The sequence below is a fragment of the Bidens hawaiensis genome, unplaced genomic scaffold (assembly GCF_021521415.1).
Source record: "Bidens hawaiensis isolate Kalapana, Puna unplaced genomic scaffold, B.hawaiensis_p1.1 tig00017039_1, whole genome shotgun sequence".
Taxonomy (NCBI): Eukaryota; Viridiplantae; Streptophyta; class Magnoliopsida; order Asterales; family Asteraceae; genus Bidens; species Bidens hawaiensis.
The window spans coordinates 418281-445596 of record NW_027492579.1 but is presented as its reverse complement, the minus strand read 5'-3'; the positions used below and the strand labels follow the sequence as shown (position 1 = coordinate 445596).

Below are 27316 nucleotides of genomic sequence, written 5' to 3'. Positions count from 1 at the left end.
TTTTTGGGTTTATGCGGGTTTTGCCGCCTTCCCCATGCAACGACTTTCACTTATGTATGCGGTGAAACCGGCATCAGTGTTAAAGTATAAATGTAAAATCATCAGCGTCGATGTTCTAAGGAGAATCATTTCCATTAGAAGTGGCTCTTGGCCTTTTCTTTACAAATTTGGAATTGATCTACATGCAAACTGTGTAATTGAGCTCCCTTCCATGTTGTTGGGATGGGAGTGCCATCGAGCCGATACGCACCTGGTTCGGGATCTCGTTCTTTACGCAGCATGTAGTCTCCACATTGAAGCTGGAATTTTTATTCGTGTTTTTCCCAGCTGGGGTTCTACACGCATCAGCCTGCTCAGCGTTCATTGCGCCACGAGGTGCGCGAGCGTCCCATCTCTGACAAATGCTTCGACCATGTCCTTTACGTCTGTGCATTCTTCAGTGTTGTGGCCTTTTGTCATGTGAAAGTCACAGTATTTGCTCCGATCGGCATTGGGACGATGTCGGATTATTGGAGGCTTTGGCCATGAGAGCTCCTCAGTGGCGAATATCTCGGTGACGCTTTTGGTGAGCGGCGTCCATCTGGAGTTCTGGTTCGACTGTACGTTACCCCTTCCGCCTAACCGATGTTGCAAGCCGGATGAGGTGTCAAAGTTTACCCTTGACTGCCAAATGCCTAGCTTCCGCTTTTTGTTTAATCGGGCGGTAAGGACGTTGTCTTCTCTTGTTTTCTGGGTGTAGAGGTTTGTGCTCTGTGGGAGATCTCTACCCAGTTGCTTCTCCGTTTCCGCAAAGCGTTTAGCTGCTGTCATGATGGCATCCCATGTGGATGGCATGCCATCTTTACCCGTTAAGGTGCGGATGAGCTCTGGGTCGTTCGCGCCCTGAATAAAAGCAGCGCGAACAAGATCTTCGCTAATGTTACCCAGACTTAGCTTCTTCGAGCTGAAGCGAGTGATGAAGTCTAGCAAAGATTCATCTTCCTCTCGAATGCATTTGAGGATTGTCCATTGCTACTCGGTATACTTTCTTTGCTGGCTGAAGTGTTGGCTAAACTTCTGTTGGAAGTCTGCCCAGTCGTAGATGTGGTTGACCGGTAGACGATCGAACCACGCTCTAGCAGCCCCAACAAGCGTCATTTGGAACATGTAACACCACGTAGGTTCCGTCCAACTACTGACGGTTGCCCCCGCTATGAATCTGTTCAAATGATCATCTGGGTCAGATATACCATCATATGTGCCTATGCTGGACATTTGTTTGGCACTTTTTGGGGCAATTGCTTCCGCAATGTCCCTTGCAAATTTGGACGTTCCCGCATTTGCAACGTTTGGTCTGAATGTTTTGGAGAAGTCACGTGGACTTCCACCTGTGTTTTTTGGTTTGAAGGCTTCTCCAAAATGCCTTCTCGGTTGGGAGTCCGTTTCCTTACGCTTCCCTTTTGCCGTATGGCGAGGGTTCGCGTCGGTGTCGGATTCCTCGAAGTCATCTTCCAAGTATTCTTCAAATTCGTCAGCCTGTTGGACGGAACGCAAGCGTTCGTCCAACTCAGCTTGGAATTCCCTCTGACGTGCCTCCGCCCATGCCTTAACTTCATCGAGTGTTTGGCGGGGGAGTCTTGTTCGTTTCTCTAACTGGGTATCGGTGAATCCCAGTGAGCGATTATTTACTGCACTTGCCCCAGCTTGGGTAACTGGGGTAGTGTTCGTAAAATTTACTTCACTTGCCCCGGCTTGGGTAACCGGGGTAGTGTTTGTAAAGACTGTGTAGCCGGTATTCCCCCCAGTAGCTGGGGTTGTGGTTACCGGAATTTCTTTAACCATCTTTCCAGAAGTTTGAAAAAACTGAAAAGAAATGAAGTTCTAGCTTTTATGCACGGATGGCGACAATGAAGAAACACTAACCGGACCCCAGGCAGATTACGGGTAACCTGGGGGTTAGATAGATGTTTCCCACGAGGGGTTAGACCCGGTAAAGATGGTTCTTCTGATAACCTGCAAAACAGACACCGTGAGCTTGTCACTGAGAAGGGGGGGGGGGGTTCCTCCTTGTGACCACCCTCCGGCGTGAGAATCAGACTAGATTGCTCTTTAAATATAAATGTATATTAAGAGATTGCTAGAGCAGATATCAGGTATAATATGATGATAATGTGATAAGATATGATGAGATGAGATGATAATACCATTTGGGGTATTTATAACCGAAGGTAGGTTTCCAAGGAGGTGTGGCCGGCTGCAATAGTATTCCTGTTCCACCAACAGTGGCCTACGCACGTGCCCTGCTGGTAGTTGGTGGGTAGGCAGCGGCTGATAGTGACCAGGCCTGCTGTGTACTATTCCTTTTCCACCAACTGCCGGCTATGCACGTGGTATGACAGGAGTTGGTGAGTAGGCAGCGGCTAATAGTGACATACAGTACAGGAGCATGCTGCTCGCCATACTGTTGTCAATAAGCTGTCGTATCTTTAGTCAGATCTTTTGCCCATACCTCGTCAGGTACAGTACAGAAGATCTTCCCGTATCGTACGGACTGGCTTAGTTGGGCGGGAGTATTCCCCCTCCCGCCTTTGTGCGGGATTGTTCCCGGCTTTGCTCATTCCTTCAGGTGACACTGAGTGATTGAGAGCTAAGTGCCTTGTGCGTGTAGCCTTGCTGTGCGGGTGGCCTTCCCTGATGGCTTGTATCCGCAGCTGCGGGAACAGGCAGAGTCCTTCACCATTGGGAGGCATTTCCTGCGGGAACAGCTTGCGTACTGCGCGTAAGGACGTCACGTCTCTGAGCATGGTTGGTCCTGCGGATCCAGTTGGTTTCTGCGCAGACGTCCCTCTTCAAGGTGAGTTTTGGGGGTCCAACTGGGCTCTGCTGGGACCTACCTCTTCAGAATCATTGTTGAAGAACAAACGAACCGATGGGCGAAACAGAGACTGAAATTGAGGTTCGAACGCTAACCGGTGAATCGATTACAGTTTCAATTTGTTCGAACCGGACGGTTCAGGACCTCAAGCTTCTTCTCAAACAAGTGTTTCCTCCGGCTGCATCATTTCCGAACTTCCACTTGTTACTCAAGGTATCTCAGTGTTTCAATCGTATGCATTTAATTAGATTTTTAGGGCTAATATATGTATAATATTGATTAACTACTGCAAAATGATTGTTTGCATTGCTTACTACATATGCATAATGTAAATTTTAATATTAGGACTAATATGTGTGATTTCGGTTTGATATATTTAATATTGATTAAATACTACTACATATGCATAATGCACAGTATAAAATTAGTATATTAGGGCTGATATATGTGATTGCTGTTTAATATTTTTAATATTGATTAAATACTGCAAGCTGATTGCCTGCATTGCTTACTACATATGCATAGTGTAAAATTAGAATATTAGGGCTGATATATGTGATTGCTGTTTAATATTTTTAATATTGATTAAATACTGTAATCTGTTTGTTTGCATTTTTTTACTACATATGCATAGTGTAAAATTAGAATAATAGGGCTGATATATGTGAATTTTGTTTAATATTGATTAAATACTGTAATCTGATTGTTTGCATTGTAATGCTATGTTCTAGGGCTCGAAACTAAGTTTGCAGAGTCGGATAAGTAGTAATATGATTTTGGACGGCGATTTTATTGTTCTTATTCCGTTCGTGAAGAAGGACAAGCAGAAGTTCGTGGATCCTTGTGCGAATGAAACTGAAACAAACAGTCAAAACACTCATCAGTGTTCAACCTCGAATTTTGCTGAATCGGCATGGTCAGATATGACGCAAGATCTGTCGTCTCTCCGTGAACGAGAGATTGGTGGAGACGAAATCCGTCCAAATATTGACTCTGAAGGCACGCGTTTGAACGCACGAAACGAAGCGTATTCTAATTTTGAGAGTTTGTGTGATGAGTCAGTATTGGTTTTGAACACGTTGCAGTTGTGTGATAACAATGAGCTTGATGAAACGGGTTGGGAGAAGTTTATGCAGGTTTTGGAGTTGGTTAATTGTGTATATGATTCGAAGTCCAAGAGTTGTATGTTGAGGAATACGAGTATGCGATGCAGTGAAACGGACGGTTATTCATGCTGTTGTCCTTCATGGCTGAAGGTTGTTTTGAAGGCATTTTATTTTTCGAACATTTACTGTAGTTTTCTTCAAGTGCAGCAGAAATTAGTTACTATGCTTAGTTTGGAGGGAGGACTGAACAGGCTAAGTAAATTCGGACCGGGATTTGGGTATGCTGATATTCAGAATCTTTCTGTGCTTTGCCCTAAGGTAAATAGTCTTGTCATAGAACTGTATGTAACTGTAAGCAATTACCGTCTCACACATATTAACGTGGTTACCGTGTTAAATTTTTGGTTTTATTCAATGCTTCCATTATGTTCTTGTACACATATACATTTTATACTTTGAAATGTTAGTAATAATGGTGAATCATAGCTTTGGTGATATTATCTTGAATTTTGACTAGTGTACAACATCAACATTTGCACTGTAAACATGCAGGTTATACAGTTTATTGATGATGAAACTGGGTGTAGAAAGGCAAATAACATGATTGTTGTCATCAAGTCAAAATTAGATACTGAGTGCCCAGTTAAAGGTAAACCGAACTGTTGCCAAATGTCAATCAAGATTGCATACTTTACAACCAAGTTAACTTTTTCTGTGCTGGTATAGGCAAGAGAAAAACGTCTACAGCAAGAGTTGTCAATGCAATGAGAAAAAGAGAAGATTCATTTAAATCAAATTTATTTGCAATTGTCAAATCATTTATGGTATGTGTAGATATTACATTTTCTCTTCTTTTTCTCAGTCCTTTATAATTTATTTAATCTTAGAAAATTTTGGTTAGTTGATATGCAAAATGTTGTCTTTCAGGAAAAAATGGGCAATGAGAAAATCATATCATGTTCAGTGAACGACCTTTTGCTACATATAAATGAGAAAAATCATGAAGAAACGAAAACTGATGCTAAGAAAAAAAAGAGAAGTTTGTCCGAATCCTCAAGTGCTTTTTCACCCGAAGCATTGTGTAATGTAAATATCATCATTTTCTTGAATTTTCAGTTTTGTAATTTTTTCTGTTTCACTAATATATTCCTTACAGGCGACAAATCCTTTGCTACCTACAGAAATGGTTGAGCATCTGAGAGTAGGCATTGGTTCCCAAGGACAGGTGTCATCTCTATTCCTACTCCTTTCATTACTTATATTTCTGAATTCATAAATATGATGCTGCATGTTTTATGATGAAATTTACAGATAGTTCATGTTGAAGAGATTAACGCCCGGGTAGCCAACTCTGTGGAGATTCTGAAGAAACACTAACCGGACCCCGGACAGATTACTGGTAACCTGGGGGTTGGAGAGATGTTTCCCACGAGGGGTTAGACCCTTGGAAGATGGTTCTTCTGATAACCTGCAAAACAGACACCGTGAGCTCGTCACTGAGAAGGGGGGGATTCCTCCTTGTGACCACCCTCCGGCGTGAGAATCAGACTAGATTGCTCTTTAAATATAAAAGTATATTAAGAGATTGCTAGGGCAGATATCAGGTATAATATGATGATAATGTAGTAAGATATGTTGTTGGATAATACCAGATGATCATACCATTTGGGGTATTTATAGCCGAAGGTAGGTTTCCAAGGAGGTATGGCTGCAACAGTGTTCCTGTTCATCAACAGTAGCCTACGCACGTGCCCTGCTGGTAGTTGGTGGGTAGGCAGCGGCTGATAGCGACCAAGCCTGCTGTATACTATTCCCTTTCCACCAACTGCCGGCTACGCACGTGGTATGACAGTAGTTGGTGAGTAGGCAGCGGCTTAATAGTGATACAGTACAGGAGCATGCTGCTCGCCATACTGTATCAGTGAGCTGTCGTATCCCTGATCAGATCTTTCGCCCATACCTCGTCAGGTACAGTGAAAGGTCCTTCAGTATAGACTGGCTTATTTGGGCGGGAGTATTCCCCCTCCCGCCTCTGTGCGGGATTGCTCCCGGCTTTGCTCATTCCTTCAGGTGACACTGAATGATCGAGAGCTAAGTACCTAGTGCGTGTAGCCATGCTGCGCGGGTGGCCTTCCCTCATGGCTTGTATCCGAGGCTGCGGGAACAGGCGGAGTCCTTCACCATGGGAGGCATTTCCTGCGGGACCAGCTTGCATACTGCGCGTAAGGACGTCACTTCTCTGAGCATGGTTGGTCCTGCGGATCCAGTTGGTCTCTGCGCAGACGTTCCTGTTTAAGGTGAGTCTTGCAGGTCCAACTGGGCTCTGCTGGGACCTACCTCTTCAAGTCCCCCCAGTCCAATGTTCTTCTCATGCGTGTTTAATAAAGTGAGGTGAACTTTTGGACTTAAGCAAAGGGTTTTGAAAAGGGTTTTGTAAGGTTTTCCATGGGAAGTCCTTGTCACTTGCAGAAATGCCCGAGTTTCCTGCTTGGTCTTTGGGTATGATGCGGGTAGGTCTGTAACCTCCTCGCAAGTCAGGAGCATTGAGTCCCAGTTGTGTGGATTCTCCATGAGGTTTTGGTAGTTTTGAACATAGTGATCAATTATGTTAAAACCACCAATTCCATCCTGGCGCTTCAAACAACGTAGTTCTCAACGTTCCCGCTATGCGGGGATGTTATTTCCGTTTCCGCAAGCATTGCCCAGAAGATCCTTCCTGGTTTCAATTCCCAGCGGAGCGCTAGGTATGTGAAGGGTTTTGCCTTAACACTGTACCAGCGCTCGTCTTACGGTTACTTTACTTCCAAGGTATTCCTAGCGTCAATTCCCTGCAGGTGCTAGGTACGTGAAGGGTTTTGCCTTTACACTGTATCCGCGCCTATCTTATAGTTACTTGGTTGCCGAGGAATATTTGGCTTCAATTCCCTGCGGGTGCTAGGTACGTGAAGGGTTTTGCCTTTACACTGTACCCACATCCGTCTAACGGTTACTTGTTTGCCAAGGTTTACTTGGCTTCAATTCCCTGCGGGTGCTAGGTATGTGAAGGGTTTTGCCTTTACACTGTACCCGCATCCGTCTAACGGTTACTTGTTTGCCAAGGTTTACTTGGCTTCAATTCCCTGCGGGTGCTAGGTATGTGAAGGGTTTTGCCTTTACACTGTACCCGCATCCGTCTAACGGTTACTTGTTTGCCAAGGGGTAAGGGGTATTTTCCCGCTTACTTTTTTAATATTTTTTAAATTTTGAATTTTGAAATTCGAAGAGTTGGTGGAAAGATAAGAACAGTCCAAACCTCTGAAACGTCGTGCGACGGTTTCTTCTGACTGTGTCAGGACGTGCAGGAAGTTATGGTGACGTGACAGAACATGGTCATTCCAGTCGCTTTTTCAGGCGCGTGGGCGTGATTTTTCGGGCGCGTGGCCGCGAAATTACTGGCACACGTCCTTTCAACAGCTGTTGCCAGCCTGCTTTTTGCCACGTGTCATAGTTTCATTGCACCTTTGATTTCTCTCTCCTCCGCATTAAATTCACCGCATTAATTGCGATTACTATATAAAGGGGAAGAGGGTTATTTGTAATTCACACTTTCACCTTTCTTCTTCTTCTTAGTGATTTCCGGCAAATACTCCCCTTTTTCAGGCAAGCATTTTCCCGAAATCACTTCTCTTTCTGCAAAAATGTCTTCTCATGATGCCGACGATCAGAAGACTGCTGGCGAGTGCCAGTGTTCTCTTCCTGTCGATCTGTACCAGTATATCGTCAGGAAGTTCATGCTCGAGTCTCTCGAGCCTGAGTTTCCTGAACCCCACCATACTGTGTACGATGCCCCTAGTGGCAAGATCGGGGTTTATGCTGCATTCTTTATCTACGGGAACCTTAGGTTCTCGTTGACAAAGTTTGTGTACCGTGTTCTTGAGAGGCACAGCGTTCATTTGACCGAGCTGCACCCCATGGCGATCGCCAAGATTCGTCATTTTGAGTGGGTGTGCCGGATTCTGGGCATCGAGCCCCATGTGGACCGCCTGATGACCTTCTACACTTGGAGGTGCATCCAGGGGTGGTACAGTCTTACAACCCGGATTAAGGGTTTAAAGATTTGTACCACCGAGCGGAGTCTTCGCTCGTGGAGAAGAGAGTTCTTCTTCATATCCGCTCGCGCCATCCCCATTGCCATGAAGTTCAAGAACGGCCAGGCACTTCAGAGCCTTCACGCCCTCAACTACGAGGAGGCGGAATGGTTCTCGAAGATATCCCGGGTCCAATCCCCGGTTTTCCGTTTTCCGGAGTCAGCGATGGTAATGCTGGGGATGAGCCGAGTGTGGAAGGTGGCGAATGCGCAGAAGGTTCCGATTGTCCTTGAATATGGTTCGAACTCTGTCCCTTATGGTATGTCTTGTTTCTTTTTGTTGATTTTGACTTTTTTCTAACTTTCCTGTTTATTTCAGAGGGGAACGACCTACAGTCGCTCCTGAATCCGCGGGAGGAAGATGGTCCCGCACGGATGGGTACTCGTGCTCTGGACGAGAACGAGTTGCCCATCCTAGAGCAAACTGCGAGTCGGTTCGTGGAGGTTTACCCGCCGGGTCAAGAGATCCTGAGCCACCGACGGCCTGGTAAGCCTATCTTCTACCCTGTACCCCTCAATGCTGTGCCTGCTGCTGGAGTTCTTGACATTTCTTCTTCTGAGGAATCCGCAGAAGGTCCTCCGTTGGTGCGGAAGAAAAAGACTGCTGCCGGCGTGAAGGGGAAGGAGAAGGCCACAGCTGATCCAGTGGTTCTATCTGACACGGAGTCAGATAGTGAAGAGGTGGCGGGGAAGCCCGGTGGTGAGAAGACCACTGCTCCGGAGGCTACGACCGTTACCTCCGGAGAACCAACGAAGACGACGGTGACCGGTACCAAGAGGCCGGCTCCATCGGGTTCCTCCCCGCCCGTCCGTACGTTCAGGGTCAAGAAAACCCGTAAGTATAATCATAATGCCTTTGTAGATTTGTCAATAATTTTCTTTTTAACACTTTCTTCTTTGTGCAGGCGTGGATGTTGACGCAATCCTGGGTGAAACGCAGGGGAGTACTTCCTCGCCAATGATGGTGGGCTCGGTCAGCCTTCCTGAGGCGTCGACCCAGTCGCCTGCGCTTGCATCCGCTGGTCCAGTTGGTCGCTCCGTCGAACCAACTGTTCCGGCCGAGATGACTTCACCGCCGGCCGTGAGTGCGATTTTTACAGCATCCTTCACGGAACCGGCGGTTACTGCTGCTTTTAAGGAGGCGGCGACCGCGGCGGAGACAACGTCGGCGACCACGGCAGCTGCCACCATGCCCGCGCCACCGGCACCAATGGCCGGACCATCAGGTACGCGCAGGGCTTCACGCCGATCTTTGCCACCTTCCCGTCTGCCTGACCTGTTGGATGGATTTCCTTTAGGTTCAGGTGATGGGTTTGGCGGCTACCGGCCTGTCATTGACCCTACAGGTGCGTAGGGTTCCTTTCTTTTTCCCTTATGTTTTTCATCATCTTTTCCTTACTGCTTTTGTTTCTTTTGCAGTGTCGGATTCCAATGAAGTGTATGTTCCTCGATGGAACATACGCCGAGGAACAACCCTTCGCACACCCGTGGAGTGCGTGGACTGGGCTCGCCACGCTGCTCCTCCGGGCGCGTTGGGGGAAGCCATGGTTAGCTACCAGGAGGGTAGGCTAACTAATGAGCTTCGGGTTCTCCAGGCCCGGATGCAGCCGCGCGTCGAGCTGCTTTGTCGTGAAAACGACAAGTTGAAAGCAGCTCACGCCAAGGACATATCTGAGGCGCGTGCTCTTCGGGAGGAGAACCAACAGCTGGCGGCAGCTGCCGCCGACAAGGAGAAGGCCTTCAAGGCCCTCGAGGTTGAAGTTCAGACGCGACTTGAGGCCCGCTCCAAGGCTGCCCAAGCTGTGAATGAACAGCTTCGGTTGGCCAGAGAGACTGCGCGAAACGCAACCGAGAGGGCTGCCAAGGCTGAAGCCGTTGCTGAGCCTTTGCGTGTGGAGAATGAGCAGCTTAAATGCAAATTAAAGGCTCTTCAGCATGCTCATGACGCCTTGGCAATGGAAGATGCCAAGAAGCTGCAAGAGATTCTTGACCAGAGGGGGGTGCTTGACCAAACCGAGCGGAAGCTTAAGGGCGTCGAGGAGGCTGCCGCAAAGGAAGTATTACTTGCCAATCTGAACCAAAGCGAAGCCGAACGCGCCCGTGACGAAGTGCAAGCTACCCTCCAATGGCTACTTCGAGAAGCGTTGCCTAAGGTATGTTTAGATTTATCTTCACGCATTTCTTTTGTAAGAAAAGGTTCTAATACTTGTGTTTTCTTTGTAGGTTGTGCGTCGGGTCTTTTCAGAGACCTCTTACGATGATGCTATGACCGCAGCCCTCAACGCTTCTCATGATGATGGGGAAAAGGCCGGCTTCATGCTTGGTCTAGGGTTTGTTGAGAAAGGCGTCCCGCCTTCCAACTTCCCTTTGTTCAATGTGGATACTGAAGCCATTTATGACCAAGCATTGAACCAATACGCCGCCTTCCCGCATCCAGTGGTGGAGAAGGTGGACGAAGTAGCTGCTGCTGATGATGGGTTAGCTGTCCTCAAAGCGTTCCTCGAACCACCCCGTTCTGACGGAGCGGGTCCAAGTGGTAGCGGCCCTGAGGCTTGATCCTGAAGATCCCTTCCCATTGCTAAGACTTGTATAGTTTTTTATTTTTTCTTTTAGGCGGGTAGTTACCCGGCCATTGTAATATTCTTGAAATATTAATCTTTTTGCGTATAAGATTGTTATTTCCTTCTTTGGGTTCCTTGCTTTATAAACTTATGACTTGCATACTTAGTTTAAATTAGCAATTTTCCAAGTGTTTAGAATAAGAACCTTTGAACGTGGTTGATAGTGGGTTAAAGTTTCGCTTCCTCCTTCGTGATTGTGCGGGTAGAACCGTCACTTGCACTTGGTAGGATGGCTAAACTTTAACTTTTATCTAACCTGCGTGCTGGTTTTTCTTACTTTTTAAGGATAAGTTAACCTTTGAACGTGGTTGATAATAGGTGTGAAGTTTTGCTTCCTCTTTCGTGATTGTGCGGGTAGAACCGTCACTTGCACTTAGTAGGATGGCAAAACTTTACCCTTATCTGACCTGCGTGTAGGTTTTTCTTACCTTTATAAGAATTTTGTTTTGAACCGTTCGACGCGCGGTTGTCGATAGGTTAGTGTTCATTTTCCTTTCATGATTCATGCGGATAGACCGGCACTTTCATTTAATGGAATAATTGAACTCCAACTGACCTGCGTGAAAGTTTGCCACGTTATTGGGTTCGGGCGGGTAGGACCGCCTTCCCATGCAATGACTTCACGTAATTATGCGGTGAAAACCGGCATATTAGTGTCCAGAAAAGTATTAAATGTAAAATCATCAGCTTCGATATTCTTAAGAGAATCATTTCCATTAGAAGTGGCTCTTGGCCTTTTCTTTACAAATTGGAATTGATTTACATGCAAACTGTGTAAATGAGCTCCCTTCCTTGTCGGGATGGGAGCGCCATCGAGCCGATACGCACCTGGTTCGGGATCTCGTTCTTTACGCAGCATGTAGTCTCGATTTTGAAGCTGGAATTGATTCGTGTTTTCCCCAGCTGGGGTTCTATACACACCCGCCTGCTCAGCCTTTATTACGCCACGAGGTGCGCGAGCGTCCCATCTCTGACAAATGCTTCGACCATATCTTTTACATCTATGCATTCTTCAGTGTTGTGGCCCTTTGTCTTGTGAAAGTCACAGTATTTGCTCCGATCTGCATCGTGACGATGTCGGATTATTGGCGGTTTTGGCCATGGGAGCCCTTCAATGGCGAATATCTCAGTGACGCTTTTGGTGAGTGGCGTCCATCTGGAGTTCCGGTGCGACTGTACATTATCCCTTCCGCCCAACCGATTTTGCAAGCCGGATGAGGTGTCAAAGTTTACCCTTGACTGCCAGATGCGTAGCTTTCGTTTTTTATTTAATCGGGCGGTGAGGACGTTGTCTTCTCTCGTCCTCTGGGTGTAGAGGTTTGTGCTCTGTGGGAGATCTCTACCCAGTTGTTTCTCTGTTTCCGCATAGCGTTTTGCTGCTGTCATGATGCCTTCCCATGTGGATGGCATGCCATCTTTACCCGTTAGGGTGCGGATGAGCTCTGGGTCATGTGCGCCCTGGATGAAGGCAGCGCGAACAAGATCTTCACTGATATTGCCCAAACTTAGCTTCTTTGAGTTGAAGCGAGTGATGAAGTTTGGCAGAGATTCGTCCTCCTCTCGTATGCATTTGAGGATTGTCCATTGCTCCTCGGTATACTTCCGTTGCTGGCTGAAGTGTTGGCTAAACATCTGTTGGAAGTCTGCCCAGTCGTAGATGTGGTTGACCGGTAGACGATCGAACCATGCTCTAGCAGCCCCAACCAGCGTCATTTGGAACATGTAACACCACGTGGGTTCCGTCCAATTGCTGACGGTTGCCCCTGCTATGAACCTGTTCAAATGATCGTCTGGATCAGATATACCGTCATATGTGCCTATGTTGGGCATTTGTTTGGCACTCTTTGGGGCGATTGCCTCAGCAATGTCCCTCGCAAATTTGGACGTTCCTGCATTTGCAACGTTTGGTCTGAACGTTTTAGAGAAGTCTCGTGGACTTCCACCTGTGCTTTTTGGTTTGAAGGCTTGTCCAAAATGCCTTTTCGGTTGGGATTCCGTTTCCTTATGCTTCCCTTTGCCCTATGGCGAGGGTTCGCGTCGGAGTCGGATTCCTCCGAGTCATCCTCCCAGTATTCAAATTCGTCGGCCTGTTGCACGGAACGCAAGCGTTCGTCCAACTCAGCCTGGAATTCCTTTTGTCGTGCCTCCGCCCATGCCTTAACTTCATCGAGAGTTTGGCGGGGGAGTCTTCGTTTCTCAACCTGGGTATCAGTGGATCCCAGTAGGCGATCATTTACTGCACTTGCCCCAGCTTTGGTAAGTGGGGTAGTGTTCGTAAAATTTACTTCGCTTGCCCCGGCTTCGGTAGCCGGGGTAGTGTTTGTAAAAACTGTGTTGCCGGTATTCCCCCTAGTAGCAGGGGTTATGGTTACCGGAATTTCTCTAACCATCTTTGCAGAAGTTTGAAAAAACTGGAGAAAAATAAAGTTCTAGCTTTATGCACGGATGGCGCCAATGAAGAAACACTAACCGGACCCCGGACAGATTACTGGTAACCTGGGGGTTGGAGAGATGTTTCCCACGAGGGGTTAGACCCTTGGAAGATGGTTCTTCTGATAACCTGCAAAACAGACACCGTGAGCTCGTCACTGAGAAGGGGGTTGGAGAGATGTTTCCCACGAGGGGTTAGCCAACTCTGTGGAGATTCCATCTTATTTATCTGAACGAATGCAATCTGCACTTAAATCTTCAGGGGTCTCAAAGTTGTACAGCCATCAGGTATTCACAATTTGGCACCTTCATCTATATATATAATTCTACATTTTAAAGTCCAATTTATGTTTCCACTTTTGGGGTATTTATAGGCAGAGTCAATTGAAGCTTCCTTAGCAGGAAAGAATGTTGTTATTTCAACCATGACATCTAGTGGAAAGTCACTTTGTTATAATCTGCCAGTTCTTGAAGTGTTATCTCAAAATCTTTCAGCTTGTGCTTTATACCTCTTTCCAACAAAGGTGCATACATTAAATTTCATCAAGCATCATTCACTTATATGGCTTCTTGAATTTACTCTACATTCAAATGTGTGCAGGCTTTAGCACAAGATCAACTGCGAGCATTACTATCTATGACAGTAGGTTTTGATGTAGGTTTGAACATTGGAATCTATGATGGTGATACTTCTCAAGCAGATAGATTATGGCTGCGCGATAATTCTAGACTGGTAATTTTGTAATTTGTGTTTTTTTAAACAATGTAGTAAATCTCAGATGGCAAATGGGTTCTGTCGACTATGTTCTTACAAACTTATTTGTAGTTGATCACAAATCCCGATATGCTCCATGTGTCAATCTTGCCAACGCATAAGCAGTTTGAGCGATTTTTGTCGAACCTCAGGTTATCTTTGAAGTTATTTATTGTCTTTATGCGAAATAATCTTGAGTTTTCTTTGTTTTCTTTTTTAATATTGGACTTAATACTAAACTTATCATCAGGTATGTGGTAGTTGATGAAGCTCACACGTATAAAGGAGCATTTGGATGCCATGCGGCTCTTATTTTAAGGAGGTTTCACCGCCTCTGTGCTCATGGTTTGTGATTTATTTACTTTTTCATATATAAAGTTTTCTAATCATATAAATGTGCTAATATTCGAATGTCTAACGCTAAGAAGTTGTACTATGTGTATATATACATTCACAGGCTGCTTTAATGTTTGCAGTTTATGGGAGTGATCCATCATTTATATTTTGCACTGCAACATCTGCCAATCCCTGTGACCATGCAATGGTAAGATAGAAACAAAGATTTATTAGACACAAGACTGTTATAATAGAAATGTAAACATCTAATTCTAATTTGTTTAGAAATTTGTTTTTTTTAGTTCTTTCTATACATTAACAGAATTGCCAGTTGCAGTATAGTAATCAATTTCTTTAACTGGCAGGAACTTGCAAATCTACCAACAATGGAGCTAATTCACAAAGATGGCAGCCCTTCTGGCTCCAAGTTATTTGTGCTCTGGAATCCTCCTTCACGCATGAAAACTGTAAGATACTAAGATTTGTTAATGCTTCTCTGTGTGTGGCGGTTTTGGGGGTGATTTAATTACAGGAATACAGGGTATCAACTGCTTCTTTATCTGACTACAGGAAATTAAGAGAACCAGAAGTAGGACAAATACTGACCAATTTGACAGAACAGTTTTTGCTGGTCGCTCGAGGTATAGGGCTATCTGTATTATACACGTGGCGTTTAAAATAACCGATCAATAATTGAAACATGTGTTCGTGCAGTCCAATCTTGGAAATTTCATGTCTCTTTGCAGAAATTATTCAGCATGGACTTCGTTGCATTGCATTTTGCAAAACACGCAAACTGTCCGAACTTGTATTGAGCTATACGTATGTATCTATTAATACATTACATTTTTCTTTCTATGATAAATTAATAATCATCAATCATCATTTATCTGATTTGAGGAGTTATGATTGCCTGTGATAAGGCGTGAAATTCTTCAGAAGACTGCACCCGGCCTTGTAAATTCTGTATTTGCTTATCGGGCTGGCTATACTGCTCAGGTTAGTATATACTAATATTATTCATTTTTGTATTTTGTTTTCCAAATAAATAGAGATGTGAGTTTAGGATATGACGATTAAGTAAACAATTAAACAGGATAGGAGAAGAATCGAGAGTGAGTTTTTTGGTGGAAAAATTTGTGGTGTTGCTGCTACAAATGCACTTGAGTTGGGGATTGATGTTGGACATATTGATGTCACACTACATCTAGGGTTTCCAGGTAGTATAGCTAGGTATGCCACTTGGTTCAGTTTATTTTTAATATCGTATATATTATCTATTCTAATCACTCCATTCGTTATTTGTTGTCGCTGAGACCAATTATTTGAATTTTTAGCTTATGGCAGCAAGCTGGGAGGTCTGGAAGAAGGGAGCGACAATCACTTGCTATATATGTTGCATTTGAAGGACCTCTTGACCAATATTTTATGAAATATCCTCATAAACTATTCAGAGGCCCAATCGAATGTTGCCATGTGGATGCCAACAACCAGCAGGTGCTTGAGCAACACTTGATCTGTGCCTCTTTTGAACACCCACTAAGTGTGGTTCATGATGAAAAATACTTTGGTCCTTCGTTAAAAACTTTCATACTGTCACTTAAAAGTAAGGGATTTGTTACTACTGACCCGTCTAGGGGTCCCGCTGCTGAAATTTGGAACTACATTGGGCATGAGGTATACAATATCTGAATATAATATTGATTTTTAATTTTTATTTTATTTTTTGCTATAACATGGTTTTTACATTTTACGTATTAGAAAATGCCTTCTCATAATGTTAGCATTCGCGCAATAGAGTCAGAGAGATATCAGGTAATTGACATGAAAGATGACAAACTTCTAGAAGAGAGCAAGGCTTTCTTTCAGGTAATTATCGTTAGCATGATATTCTTTTGATTTATGAAATAGATTTATATTTTTTAATCTTATGGTAATTATTGTTTCAGGTGTATGATGGTGCTGTATATATGCAGCAGGGGAAAACCTATTTAGTCAAGAATTTGGATATATCTACCAAAATTGCTTCGTGTCAGGAAGCCGACTTGAAGTATTACACCAAGACTCGTGATTTTACTGATATTGAAGTCGTAAATGGACATTGTAAGTTTAAGCCTAAATTATCTTATAATTAAATTAACATTAATTAACACATATCCACATCCTAATCGCATAATATCTTTTAGGCCTACCCAGTAAAGATTTGTAACCCCCAGAAATTGAAAACGAACGCCCAATCAAACCCGTGTAAAGTAACTACTACATGGTTCGGTTTTAGACGTATATGGAAAGGAAGCAACCGAGTATTTGATATGGTTAATTTATCACTTCCTAGTTATACATACGAGTCACAGGTACATTTTCAGTTTTTGCCATCAATCATGTTCATAATCAAGCTTTGTTGACCGTTTAATTATTCTAAGTTTCTAATTGATTTTGATTTGAGTTAGGCTGTCTGGATTCGGGTTCCACAATCAATAAAAACAGCCGTGGAAAGAGAAAATTATTCGTTTCGTGGAGGTTTGCATGCTGCTGGTCATGCACTTCTGCATATCGTGCCTATGTAAGTCTAATTACTTCATAGTTGTTAATTGAATATAATTAACGGTTCTTATTTAACACAGATATATAATATGCAACTCGTCTGATTTAGCTTCAGAGTGTGTAAATCCTCATGACACTCGTTATATTCCCGAAAGAATTCTACTTTACGATTCACATCCTGGAGGAACAGGCATTTCAGCACAGGTGAACTTAACCGTTTTTTAAAAACAAAATATATTTTTATTTTAAAAAGAGAATTGACGTATCGCATATGTATAACTAAATGTAGGTTCAACCTATTTTCACTGAACTTTTAACTGCTGCATTGGAACTTGTAACATCTTGCTATTGCTCTGGTGACACTGGTTGCCCTAATTGTGTTCAGGTTGGTTCTACTTACTGACATTCGTAGCTAAATTGTTTATTTTTCTTTTCTTTAAAAGTGTAGACTTAATATTAATTTGTTGTATTTTAGAATCTTTCTTGTCACGAGTACAATGAAGTTTTGCACAAAGATGCAGCAGCGATGATCATTAAGGTTGTTCTGAACTTAAAATATAAAATACAAGAGATATTGTTGTATATGTTCTATTTGCTAATCATGTGATGTTCTTGCAGGGTGTTCTAGAATTGGAGAAATCAAATTTCGGAGATCCTTGTAGTTCATCCTTATAGTCGGCAAGTTGTATTTATAATAATTTTATAAATATTATTCATTTTTATCATATAAATGTAACAGGGTCATTTAATATAAATTTAATTTTCGACAGAGAACTGTTGAATCATGTAAATAATTGTTCTTGTTGCCCTAATCACACACAAATTAATGCTGACCACCACTGCATTTAAATGCTCTGGTAAATCATGATGATGCTGACTGTTAACATCCAACTATACATTAGATATTGTTCGATTAAAATTGGAAAACTTTGTAGCATTGGGCCATGCTTAAATGCGAAGTTCTCTCACCCATAATTACGGCCCTTAAAACCTGCTGATGATATTTGCAGTTCGGTGTTCCTTATGAATGAGGGTGTTGAGTGGGATGCATTAGGCAAATCCTGCATCCATGATCGGGATTGTGGGGCAAACCATATTGAGGACGATGAGTTGTAACACCTTAGACCAAACACTTCGTAAACATGAGAGATGCTAGCTAGATAGGTGCATAAGAAATGTTAAACCTCAAATATCACTCAAATCGTTTTTGACGAATTGGGTAAGAGCAGAACTTTACAGTTAAGCGTGTTCAAGTGGTAGAAAAATACATGTCGGTTCCTTTGCATATTTTTGTGGTTCAACCCATTTTAATTTTTCGTTTTTCTAAGAAAGCCACTGAAACACGCCCCTAACACACAATTCCTTTACTATTCTCATAGACTTAATCAAACTCCACTTGTAGTTAAATTGTCCACATTCATGCATATGAAAAATATAAACTTTGTTATAAAGTTATAATTTCTAAATAAGCATACAAACTTTATTATGCATAAAACAACTAAAGTTTTAATGCATATGAAATCAAAACACAAAGTTCATTTGGTGAGGCCTAACGTCAAACCCGAATCCTTCAACTTGTCACAAGTGATCAAATCAATCTGCTCTTTCATCTCCTGAGTCAAATAATTTTTCCAATCTCCGACCTTTCCTTTCCTGAAAAACTCATGGTTCTCCACAACTACCTTCTCCGTAAACTTTTGGCCGCCACCACCATCTTTATTAACATCCAGACGACTCAAATTCTCAAAACTGCACAACTTCACAATATCCTCCACCACCCCTGCGTTCTCTTCCTCTAAAGTAAACGGCATTCCCATGAACGTCGCCAACTTCTTCAGCTCCATCGTGGGATCCCTCTCCATATCCTCATACTTCAGAAACAAGATCTTATCCGGTGATTCCTAATATGCAACCAATTATATCAGGAAAGAATAAGTTAAATGGCCTCTTTTAACGAAATAAATAAATAAATAAGCATAAGCCATCTAACTTAAGGAATGATTTTTAATAAAAGGTGTATAGAGAGACAATATAGCATGAGAAGAAAATCCGTTTTTTGGTAATGACCGATGAAATTTAGTGTCGACTACGCAGCTAACCAAATGATATCACGTACCCATGAAAGTCATGTTTTTCAGTACTTCTTAAAAAAATTTAAGCTGCCAAGGACAAAACAACCAAAAGTTGTCGGGTCCATGAAATTTACACAATTTCAGGACCTCTTATCATGGGGTACGGTAGAGAAATGTTTTTCACCAACGTCGTTTTATTCGGTGCTAGAATGTCTAAATATCGGGTCAAACAATAAGAGGTCCTAACGGTTTTTCCGAAATCTAACGGTTTTGCGTTACTCATAAGATTGAATTTTATTTTTGGGATAATAAGATTGAATGTACTTCTATAGAAAAAACTAGAAAAAACTTGTAGTTTTTTTAAGAGAAAATAAGAAAATATTCATTTGGACCGAGGATATTAAAAAAGTTTATCTTGGCCTTTTAAATTACGAAAATAGTTGTTACATTTTTTTATTTTATATTCCAATAATTTTCATCAATCATAGGATGACATGTGTCATTGATTACTTGATTTCGGATAACAGATTAGACCCTCGATTAAAATCTCTAACGCCATTTTAATACAAAACAGTGCATTTTTTTTATTTTTTTTTTACTTCACGTGTATATATATATACCTGACTTGCTTTCCAATAGCCTAACACATGATCCCAAAAGGGTCCATACTCGGAAACTCCATTGCAAAACAACTCATAAGCTTCATTAAACGAAATAGGTGCCAATTCCTTAGACCTAAGCTTACTCATAAAATGCCACTTCGAAACCAATGCATCTTTCGGATCCCTACACACATAAACAAACTTGCATGTCGACGTCATCGACGTAGGCAACAAACCATGAGCAAAGTGTGTAGCAAATAGCCGAGGAGCCAATAAACGTTCAAAGTTTTCTATCGCATTATCAAGTAATATATGTGTGTCAAGAAACGGGAAAGCACTTTGGGGGCCGTTTCGAAGGAGAGGGTGGTCAGAAAACTTGTAACGTTTGCGGTTCATAGTGGCAAACATGAGAGCCTTGAGCCATGTGGTGCCACACTTCATGAAGGCCGCAAGAAAAATGTCGGTGGGTTGTGGGTTGAAGTGTTTGTGAATTGATAGTAGGCCTTTGATCACATCGGAGCTTAACCAGAAATCCTTGTAGTGAAATACGTGTTCGCTTCTCCATGCTTTGTCTTTGGGGAGATTTGCAAGAAGGTTGTTGTGTTCTTGATCATCTGTTTGTGTTTGGTTTTCGTTCATAATAATATTATTGGATGTGGGGTGGTTATTGTAAGGAGTTTGGTCGGGAATAAGGTAAGTAGACATATTAATGTGGATGCAAGTAAAACTTGGTATATGTCTAGCTTCTTTTATAATGCAAAAACCGGTGAGTTTTAAATGTGATAAGTTATTTACTATGAGAAGATGCACGTGTTGATTGTGGTGGAAATCCTAATTCGAGTTCATTGTATCTCATATATAAATATATAATGTATAGTACAAGGAAAACAAATGTGAAATGACTACATTAATAGAGATTTTATATTATTCAATATGTTACAATATAGTATAATACAGCCAGACTTTTTATTATCTAACATATCTTCTTGCATGCTCAAGAAAGAGTTGGTAAACATATCTATGAATGTAAACAAGTCAAGCAAATCGGCTCATGAAAATGTTGATCAAGCTGAGCTTAAACGAACTTAAACCTAAAATTAAGCTTGCTTAATAAGCTTTACTTATCGAACTAGAGCCAGCCTAGATAAGCCTATAATTAAATACGTAAGAATAATCTAAACTTACGCTCGTTTAAAAAAACATGTTTGCTACAAATCATATATATACAAATTATAAAATATATAATATTTTTCAAGAACACTCATGAAATAACTAGTAATAGACATTTTTAGAACCTTTTAAGGCTAACTTACTTGATTTAAACAAAACAAATTTGATTATAGTTTTGATTAAGTCATTTTCTGGATTAACACTCGTCCAAAAGGTACAACAAAACAAGAATTAATATAGTTGACTATATAGACAAAGCTGAACAACTATACCTGCAAAATCTGATAAACGAACAACCCAATAACCAAATAACCTATTTTAATTTGGGTAGGTTAACAAATTCCAAATAAAAAACCCGATTAATCGAAACTAAACAATATTAGTGTAAAGGAAAAGTCTGACAGCCAATGATCTGTAGGATATCGAAATTAAAGAATAAAGTTTTCAAGTAGGAAGAATAGAGCTAAGAAACGAGAACTTATGTGGAAAAGTTAGCCTAGCTTTCGATTGCAAAGGGCTCTCGGCTCTGTTTTATTTTGTTTGGTGATGTTTCTTGTTTGTCGATGATTGTACTAGTGTAGCTAGCGGCTTGCTATCATTTTGTTGGTCGTTAAAAAAGGCAGCAAACATAAAAAAAAAAGATAATATTTAATTTACCCCGATTTATATAATTTAGCATACGGCGTTTATCTGAATTGAAAGTTAACTATATGTATATATTATTTGTAGTTGTTGCTGATAATCATATCTCCGTTCATTTTTACACATCATCTAGGTTAATAAAATGAAAAAAAAAACATATTTAAATAAAAAAGATGACCGACTTTATTGATTGCTCAATCTAATACAAAATCCATGCTAGAATTGGTCAAGTTACTTCATCGTAATTATTTTTGAGGAAAGAGACACAAGAAATAATAAACACTCACACGCCATCTATTATTTTAAAACAATTTAAATGATACGCACAAATGTTTATAGTATCAGGATCAAATATATTTTATTCTTAACATGAAAACGATGACGATCAATTTGTTGTTATGATTAGGTTTATTTTTATAGGTGTTTGCTGCTATTTTTTGTTCGTATTTGCTAATTTTTTTATTATGAGACGTTATAAGTATTTGCTTATTTATATTTTGTTGTTATTATTAGATGTTGTCTTTTGCTGTTATAAGTATTTGCTGGTATATATTGTTATTATTTTGTTCTTGATTTTGATTCTTTTGTTGTGATTTTTAGGTTCTTTTCTTTGTTATTATAAGTCATCGTTTATGAGATTGGAATTGTAGTTGGTATTGTTTCTTACGTTCGCATTTTTAAATAAATTGGCATTATTTCTTACGTACTCATATTAAGATCAAAATGTACATGAACTTTCTCCAATGTTTATATGGTTTATATAATTTTCTACTTAAAGTTAATTATATATAAAAAAGATATATATGTATAGAAACTAAAAAGTAATTGTACAGAGTGTTTTTAACAACCCAGTGTATCAAGTAACTGGAATATTACGACACATGTCTTTGGTCGAAGATAAATGTGCGATGTAGATCGATACAATAATTATGCTAACACATAAAAATAATTATCCAACGTATATAATAATCACGAAACACATAAAATAATTATGTGGATGTTCAGTTAACTATATAAATTACACACAATTATTCCCCATAGTATTGTGCATACTTGCAATATACATGTGGGTAGTTACAAGCATAAGAAGTTTAGTTATAAAAATAGGTTGCATAAATTGATAAATATATATGTACGTTATGTAATACCATGCATAAGTACTTAATTATTAGATCTTGTGCGCAATAAAACCAAAAAGTTGATCAAAAGTATTTTAGAGTGGCTCAACTTGTTGGTTTTATTATGTTTGGTAAACAACAACCACAAACACACGTCATTTTCAGTTTTAAACTATAATTTTTCCAGATGTAATATTTGTCTATGTATGTATCGGACATCAGAAGTAGTGGAACCATCATTGTTGAAAAAATATTTAATTGTTGGGATAGTGACTACCAATTGATAATGTAATGATTAACTTGAATTAGTCAGATTTGAATTTATATGTAATTTTTGTAATATCAATTTGGACCTACACTGACCAAATAGTGATTCATCAGCAACTAATCGATGGGGGTACCATCTAATGATTAATTGACACCTAGACGATATTTTTTCAACCATGGGTACCGATGCACAATAAACCCGGACCCAAACCCAAAAAAAAATGCTTGGAATTCGGTTGTTAGGATCTGAACCCTGCCTGACGCTATCGTAGGGTACGCATAGAGTATGCATTTCAATCCAAAAACCCGGACCCGATCTATACTCGAAACCCAGTTCTCCGTCCCTACCTGAAACTAGGGTTTTCCAATACCCGATATATAAATGTATGTTTTTAAATATTTTGAATTTTATCTTTATAATATTTTTACTTTCTAATATACATGCATTTTTGTGTTATTTATTTACATTTACCATATGAATTTTGAAATTTTTATGCAAAAAAATGGACTCAGAACAAAATAAAATGCAACCTCTTCAAACGCCTAATTTGTACCTAAAAATAGAGATTTTTGTATACCTGAAAATAGGGTATTAACATACCTGGTATAGCGTACCATGTTCCATACCCTACCCAGAACCCGTGACACCGGGTATAGCCTTTTAAGCCAATAACCAGACATGAACCCAACCAAAGTATGACCAATACACATTTTCCAATACCTGATTATACCTAAACATAGTTTCATACCCGAAACCAAATATTAAAAAAACCCTTTCTTTTCACCTCTAGCCAGACGGCACAAACTACCAGCCCAACAATTTTTTGTTATGTTGTGCCAAGTCTCAAACTCTCAACCCATTAATCTTGAAACCTCTTTCTCTCCATTTCCTCTTTAAGCCATACTTTGAACTTAATTTATAACCCAAACAAACTTGATTCAATAAAATTTAATTCAAATTAAATTAAACTATTTTTTAATATTTATTTTAACAATGTTTGGAAGTTAGAACTACCCCCATTAACAAAATGAGTCTTCCTGATGCCAATCAATCATACTGATTTTAACGCTCGAAACGTGACTCACCTTGGAAACACCGACAACAAGAAAACTTATCACTGTAGAAAAATCCTCTCGTGTTAGATTTTCAACCTAACCATCACTCCAATACTATTGGACAAAAGGCCATCATTAGCCTCATTAGAGTAAGATACTAACAGTTATAAAAAGAAGAAAACTATGGGAAATTAATTATTACACAAAAATTTGCTTGTATGGCTTACAAAATGCATAAACAATAAACTTTCTTAAATATGGAAGTCTCCTTCAAAAAATATAACATCTAAATAATACAAAACTTTTCTACACTTTGTAACCCTTCTAACCCCCTCTCAATTTGTAACACAATCAATAATATAAGGGTGCGTTTGGTTCACATAACGTTCCCATAACGGCCTGTACCTTCCAATCCCAAACTCTAACCACGGCTTCAAGTTCCCGTTAAAGTGAACCACGGCTGCACTCTCTATGAGCCGGTTATCAATGTTCACATCATAACCCAACCCTAACACATGCCACCTCCTGTCAAGTGGCTCGGTCCTTCCATAAAACGCCAATAGACCCACCGGCAGGGTCCCTAACTTCCACAAACTTCCAGCACTGTTCTGTTCTTGCCAGTAATGGTACACATCTGTCACTTTAGCAGTCCTCCAAGCTACAAGGTCAAAAACATTCAAACCAAACGCCCACCCGCACGCCTGCGGGTCAAACTTGGAGCTCAATATCGGATTTGTAAAGTTGAAATATTTATAAAACCGATGGAACGCTTCCAGACACGTTTCAACTGCCCCATTTACGTTTCCGTGAAGGTCCAACGAGAATAATGGAGTCAAATCTTTTTGCACGATGACATCATCGTCGAGAAAAACGATCTTTTCAAGGTGAGGGTAGATTTCCGGGATGTAAAACCGAAGATGGTTTAATAAAGATTGATACTTTGGGTTCAAAAACTTCGGCTCGTTGTTTAAATCTCGAGACTGTTCAAGAATATTGCCGGTTTCTGTTAGTTTTTTAACAATGGGCGAATATGAAGCGTTTAACCAAGTAAAGTCTTCAACTTTTTGCACTTCTATTATTGACCCTTTAAAGTCATTACTAACAAACCAAGCTTGCATGGCTCCGTAGTTGGGTTCATTTGTGACTATGTGAAACACGAGCTGTTTCGGGTGGTCGGTGTTTGAGACGGTAGAGTTGACGACAGCGGAAACCGCTAGGAAATTATCTGAAAACACGCAGAAATGATAAAGATTATTATCTACCAATCTCGGTGAATTTTTAATCTCGTTTGTAACCTCGTGCAAGTTCTTGATCGTGAGCCAACGGGATAAAAGTTTAACGTTAACGCAATGAAGATTCTTGGGGACGGATTCGGCCGCCAGCTGTCCAAAATACGTGCTTTGAACGGTGGCTGCGTTTGCACGTTCTTCAAGGGCTTGTATGTGAGACTTCATGGTCATAATCGTGGTGGCAATGTCGTAATGTGCGTCTTGTGCTTTGAAAATGAGAGTTGATAAGCTTTTTATAAGCGGTTCCGCTTCGTTTTGTGTCATCGGGGTGTCTCGCATGGCGGCTTTTGAAAGGAGAAACTGACAGCTTCGGATCTTTGAAGTTAATTCCCAAGCAAGATGATGGTTGTTGTGTTCTTTTGCAATGACTATATATGCTTTTGCAAGTGTCATTTGATCTAATAACTGTCTGGCATATGAATTAGCAGTTGTTGTCTCTTTGGTTATATTTAGGTTGTTGTTAGCAAATTGCAATGCTCCACCATTTCTCACCTGAAATCGGTCCGCAATCGACTTAATTGTTTAATCCAGATGATATAAACTACTAATAATATAAGCATCTATATGGTAAGAGAAAGCTAAAAATATCTAGGGGTGTTTAACGAATCGAAATTCAAATACTCGAATTAATCAAATCAATTTTTCGAAATTTTGAAGCTTGATTTGAATTTGATTCGGAATTGTGAAGCTAGATTTGAATTCGATTATTGAACTCGAATCAAATTTCAAGTTTTTCGAGTCCCATTTATACACCGAACACCCCTAGTTGGCAAAGTGCTCTAGAAATCAAAAGAAAAAAAACGATAAATGAAGTAAAAAACTAAATGAACTAGAATTCAAAGAAAAATCGGATTTTATTAATCCCACTTTTTTTTGAAGTTGACCGACAATAATCCCACCTCAAAAAATAGTGTGAAAAGTGGGACCGGTGGCTACAATTTTCCAAGTTGAGATTATTATCGGTCAACCTTTAAAAGGTGGGATAAATAAAATCCAATTTTCCGAATTTGGATACAGAAACTTAAAGCAAATTACTTGATTATGGACTTTAAATTTTATTTTCCATAATCAAGTAATCAGGTTTAAGTTTCTGTATCCAATTTCCCAGATTTAAATTTCGAAACAAATCGAATCGAAAACAAAAGGTTGGTATTCGATTCGAATTCGCATTTCGAGTTTTTCGAGTCTGATTCAAATATTAAACAACTCTATCCAAAACATTACAGTTGCCTACCTAAAGCTAGGGTTTTTCATAACAATGGAATCAAAATACTATGCATTGATTCAGATGCATATAATAATAATAATAATAATAATAATAATAATAATAATAATAATAATAATAATATAAATAATGGGAAAGTAAAGAATAATGTTAATAATAATAATAATAATAATAATAATAATACCAGTATGGGATGCTGTTGATCTTGATGATATTCTTGATTCTGTTTAACTGCCAACAGAATAAACCCACCAATACAGAACAACCCAATTACACCCACCCAGATCCATATCGATACCCGCCGACGACCCGGCCGCCGGTACTCCGCCGCCCGCCGCCGCATCTCACGATCCCAAATTAACCAACACCACCAGATCAATAGCAACTGTTCATATTATTAATATCCGATCGAATAAGAAGATGACGGGGTTATTAATAAGTTGAAGAATTGAGTAAGAGTTGATTTGGGGGTTTATTATTATTATTTATTAATAATTTGTGGGAATTGAGGGGCCATACACATGAAAGCAAGCACGTGTAATGGTTTGCTCTTGAATGATATGAATCATAAAACAGTCTTATGGTTATTTCTAGGAAGCTGCTAACCAGATCATGTTTTGTATATACTACGTTAACTCCCCTACAAATCATGTTTTTTTTAATCTCCAGTTTAGCGGGTCAGGCTAAACGTACTCTCTCCCTTACTATCCATACACCCTCCCTGAATTTTCATCTCCCCTTGACTTTTGTAATTGACATGTTAGTCTATCTTATTTTATTTTATAATTCTCTCAAGATATCAAATAAAAAACAATTAAATTTTTATTTTTGTTTTACAGTTTTTATGTATTTTTGTTATTTATTTAATTATTATATTTCTTTAAGATCTTATCAAAAGTTTGTTTATTTTTTTTACATGTATTAAAAAGTATTGTATGTTTTCTCTAGCTAGTTTTTAATTTTTATTTATTTATTTATAAAATGTATTCATAACAATTTGATTTTATTTGTTAGGTGTGGATACATGAGATTAATGTTAACTGAGAAAAGAGTCAATTTTTTTATCAAGTTGTATGTTATTTAACCTTTTTATTTATAAAAAAA

General features: G+C 40.2%; 3 protein-coding genes across 3 annotated transcripts; 1 reads left to right on the top strand and 2 right to left on the bottom strand.

Annotated features, from left to right (window-relative positions):
• Positions 1-2900: 2900 nt before the first annotated feature.
• LOC143552854 (uncharacterized) lies at positions 2901-17695 on the top strand. The gene is made up of 27 exons (XM_077042971.1): positions 2901-3067; positions 3586-4278; positions 4513-4609; positions 4687-4784; positions 4888-5046; positions 5117-5185; positions 5272-5301; positions 13330-13425; positions 13512-13661; positions 13739-13870; positions 13964-14043; positions 14142-14236; positions 14368-14435; positions 14593-14694; positions 14798-14868; positions 14942-15049; positions 15151-15226; positions 15324-15460; positions 15565-15904; positions 15989-16096; positions 16177-16332; positions 16414-16581; positions 16678-16790; positions 16852-16975; positions 17061-17156; positions 17247-17309; positions 17390-17695. The coding sequence occupies exons 1-27, from the start codon at positions 2909-2911 to the stop codon at positions 17444-17446; spliced, it is 3645 nt and encodes a 1214-aa protein (XP_076899086.1). The 5' UTR covers positions 2901-2908; the 3' UTR covers positions 17447-17695.
• A 609-nt stretch (positions 17696-18304) lies between these two features.
• LOC143552840 (cytosolic sulfotransferase 5-like) lies at positions 18305-20150 on the bottom strand. Its single transcript, XM_077042961.1, has 2 exons — positions 19464-20150; positions 18305-18672 (listed from the first exon to the last, which is right to left on the bottom strand). Exons 1-2 carry the CDS (start codon positions 20148-20150, stop codon positions 18307-18309), a joined length of 1053 nt encoding a protein of 350 aa, XP_076899076.1. The 3' UTR covers positions 18305-18306.
• Positions 20151-23825: 3675 nt separating this feature from the next.
• Positions 23826-26778, bottom strand: LOC143552853 (hexosyltransferase GAUT11-like). The gene is made up of 2 exons (XM_077042970.1): positions 26397-26778; positions 23826-25479 (listed from the first exon to the last, which is right to left on the bottom strand). Exons 1-2 carry the CDS (start codon positions 26553-26555, stop codon positions 24034-24036), a joined length of 1605 nt encoding a protein of 534 aa, XP_076899085.1. The 5' UTR covers positions 26556-26778; the 3' UTR covers positions 23826-24033.
• Between the last annotated feature and the right edge of the window lie 538 nt (positions 26779-27316).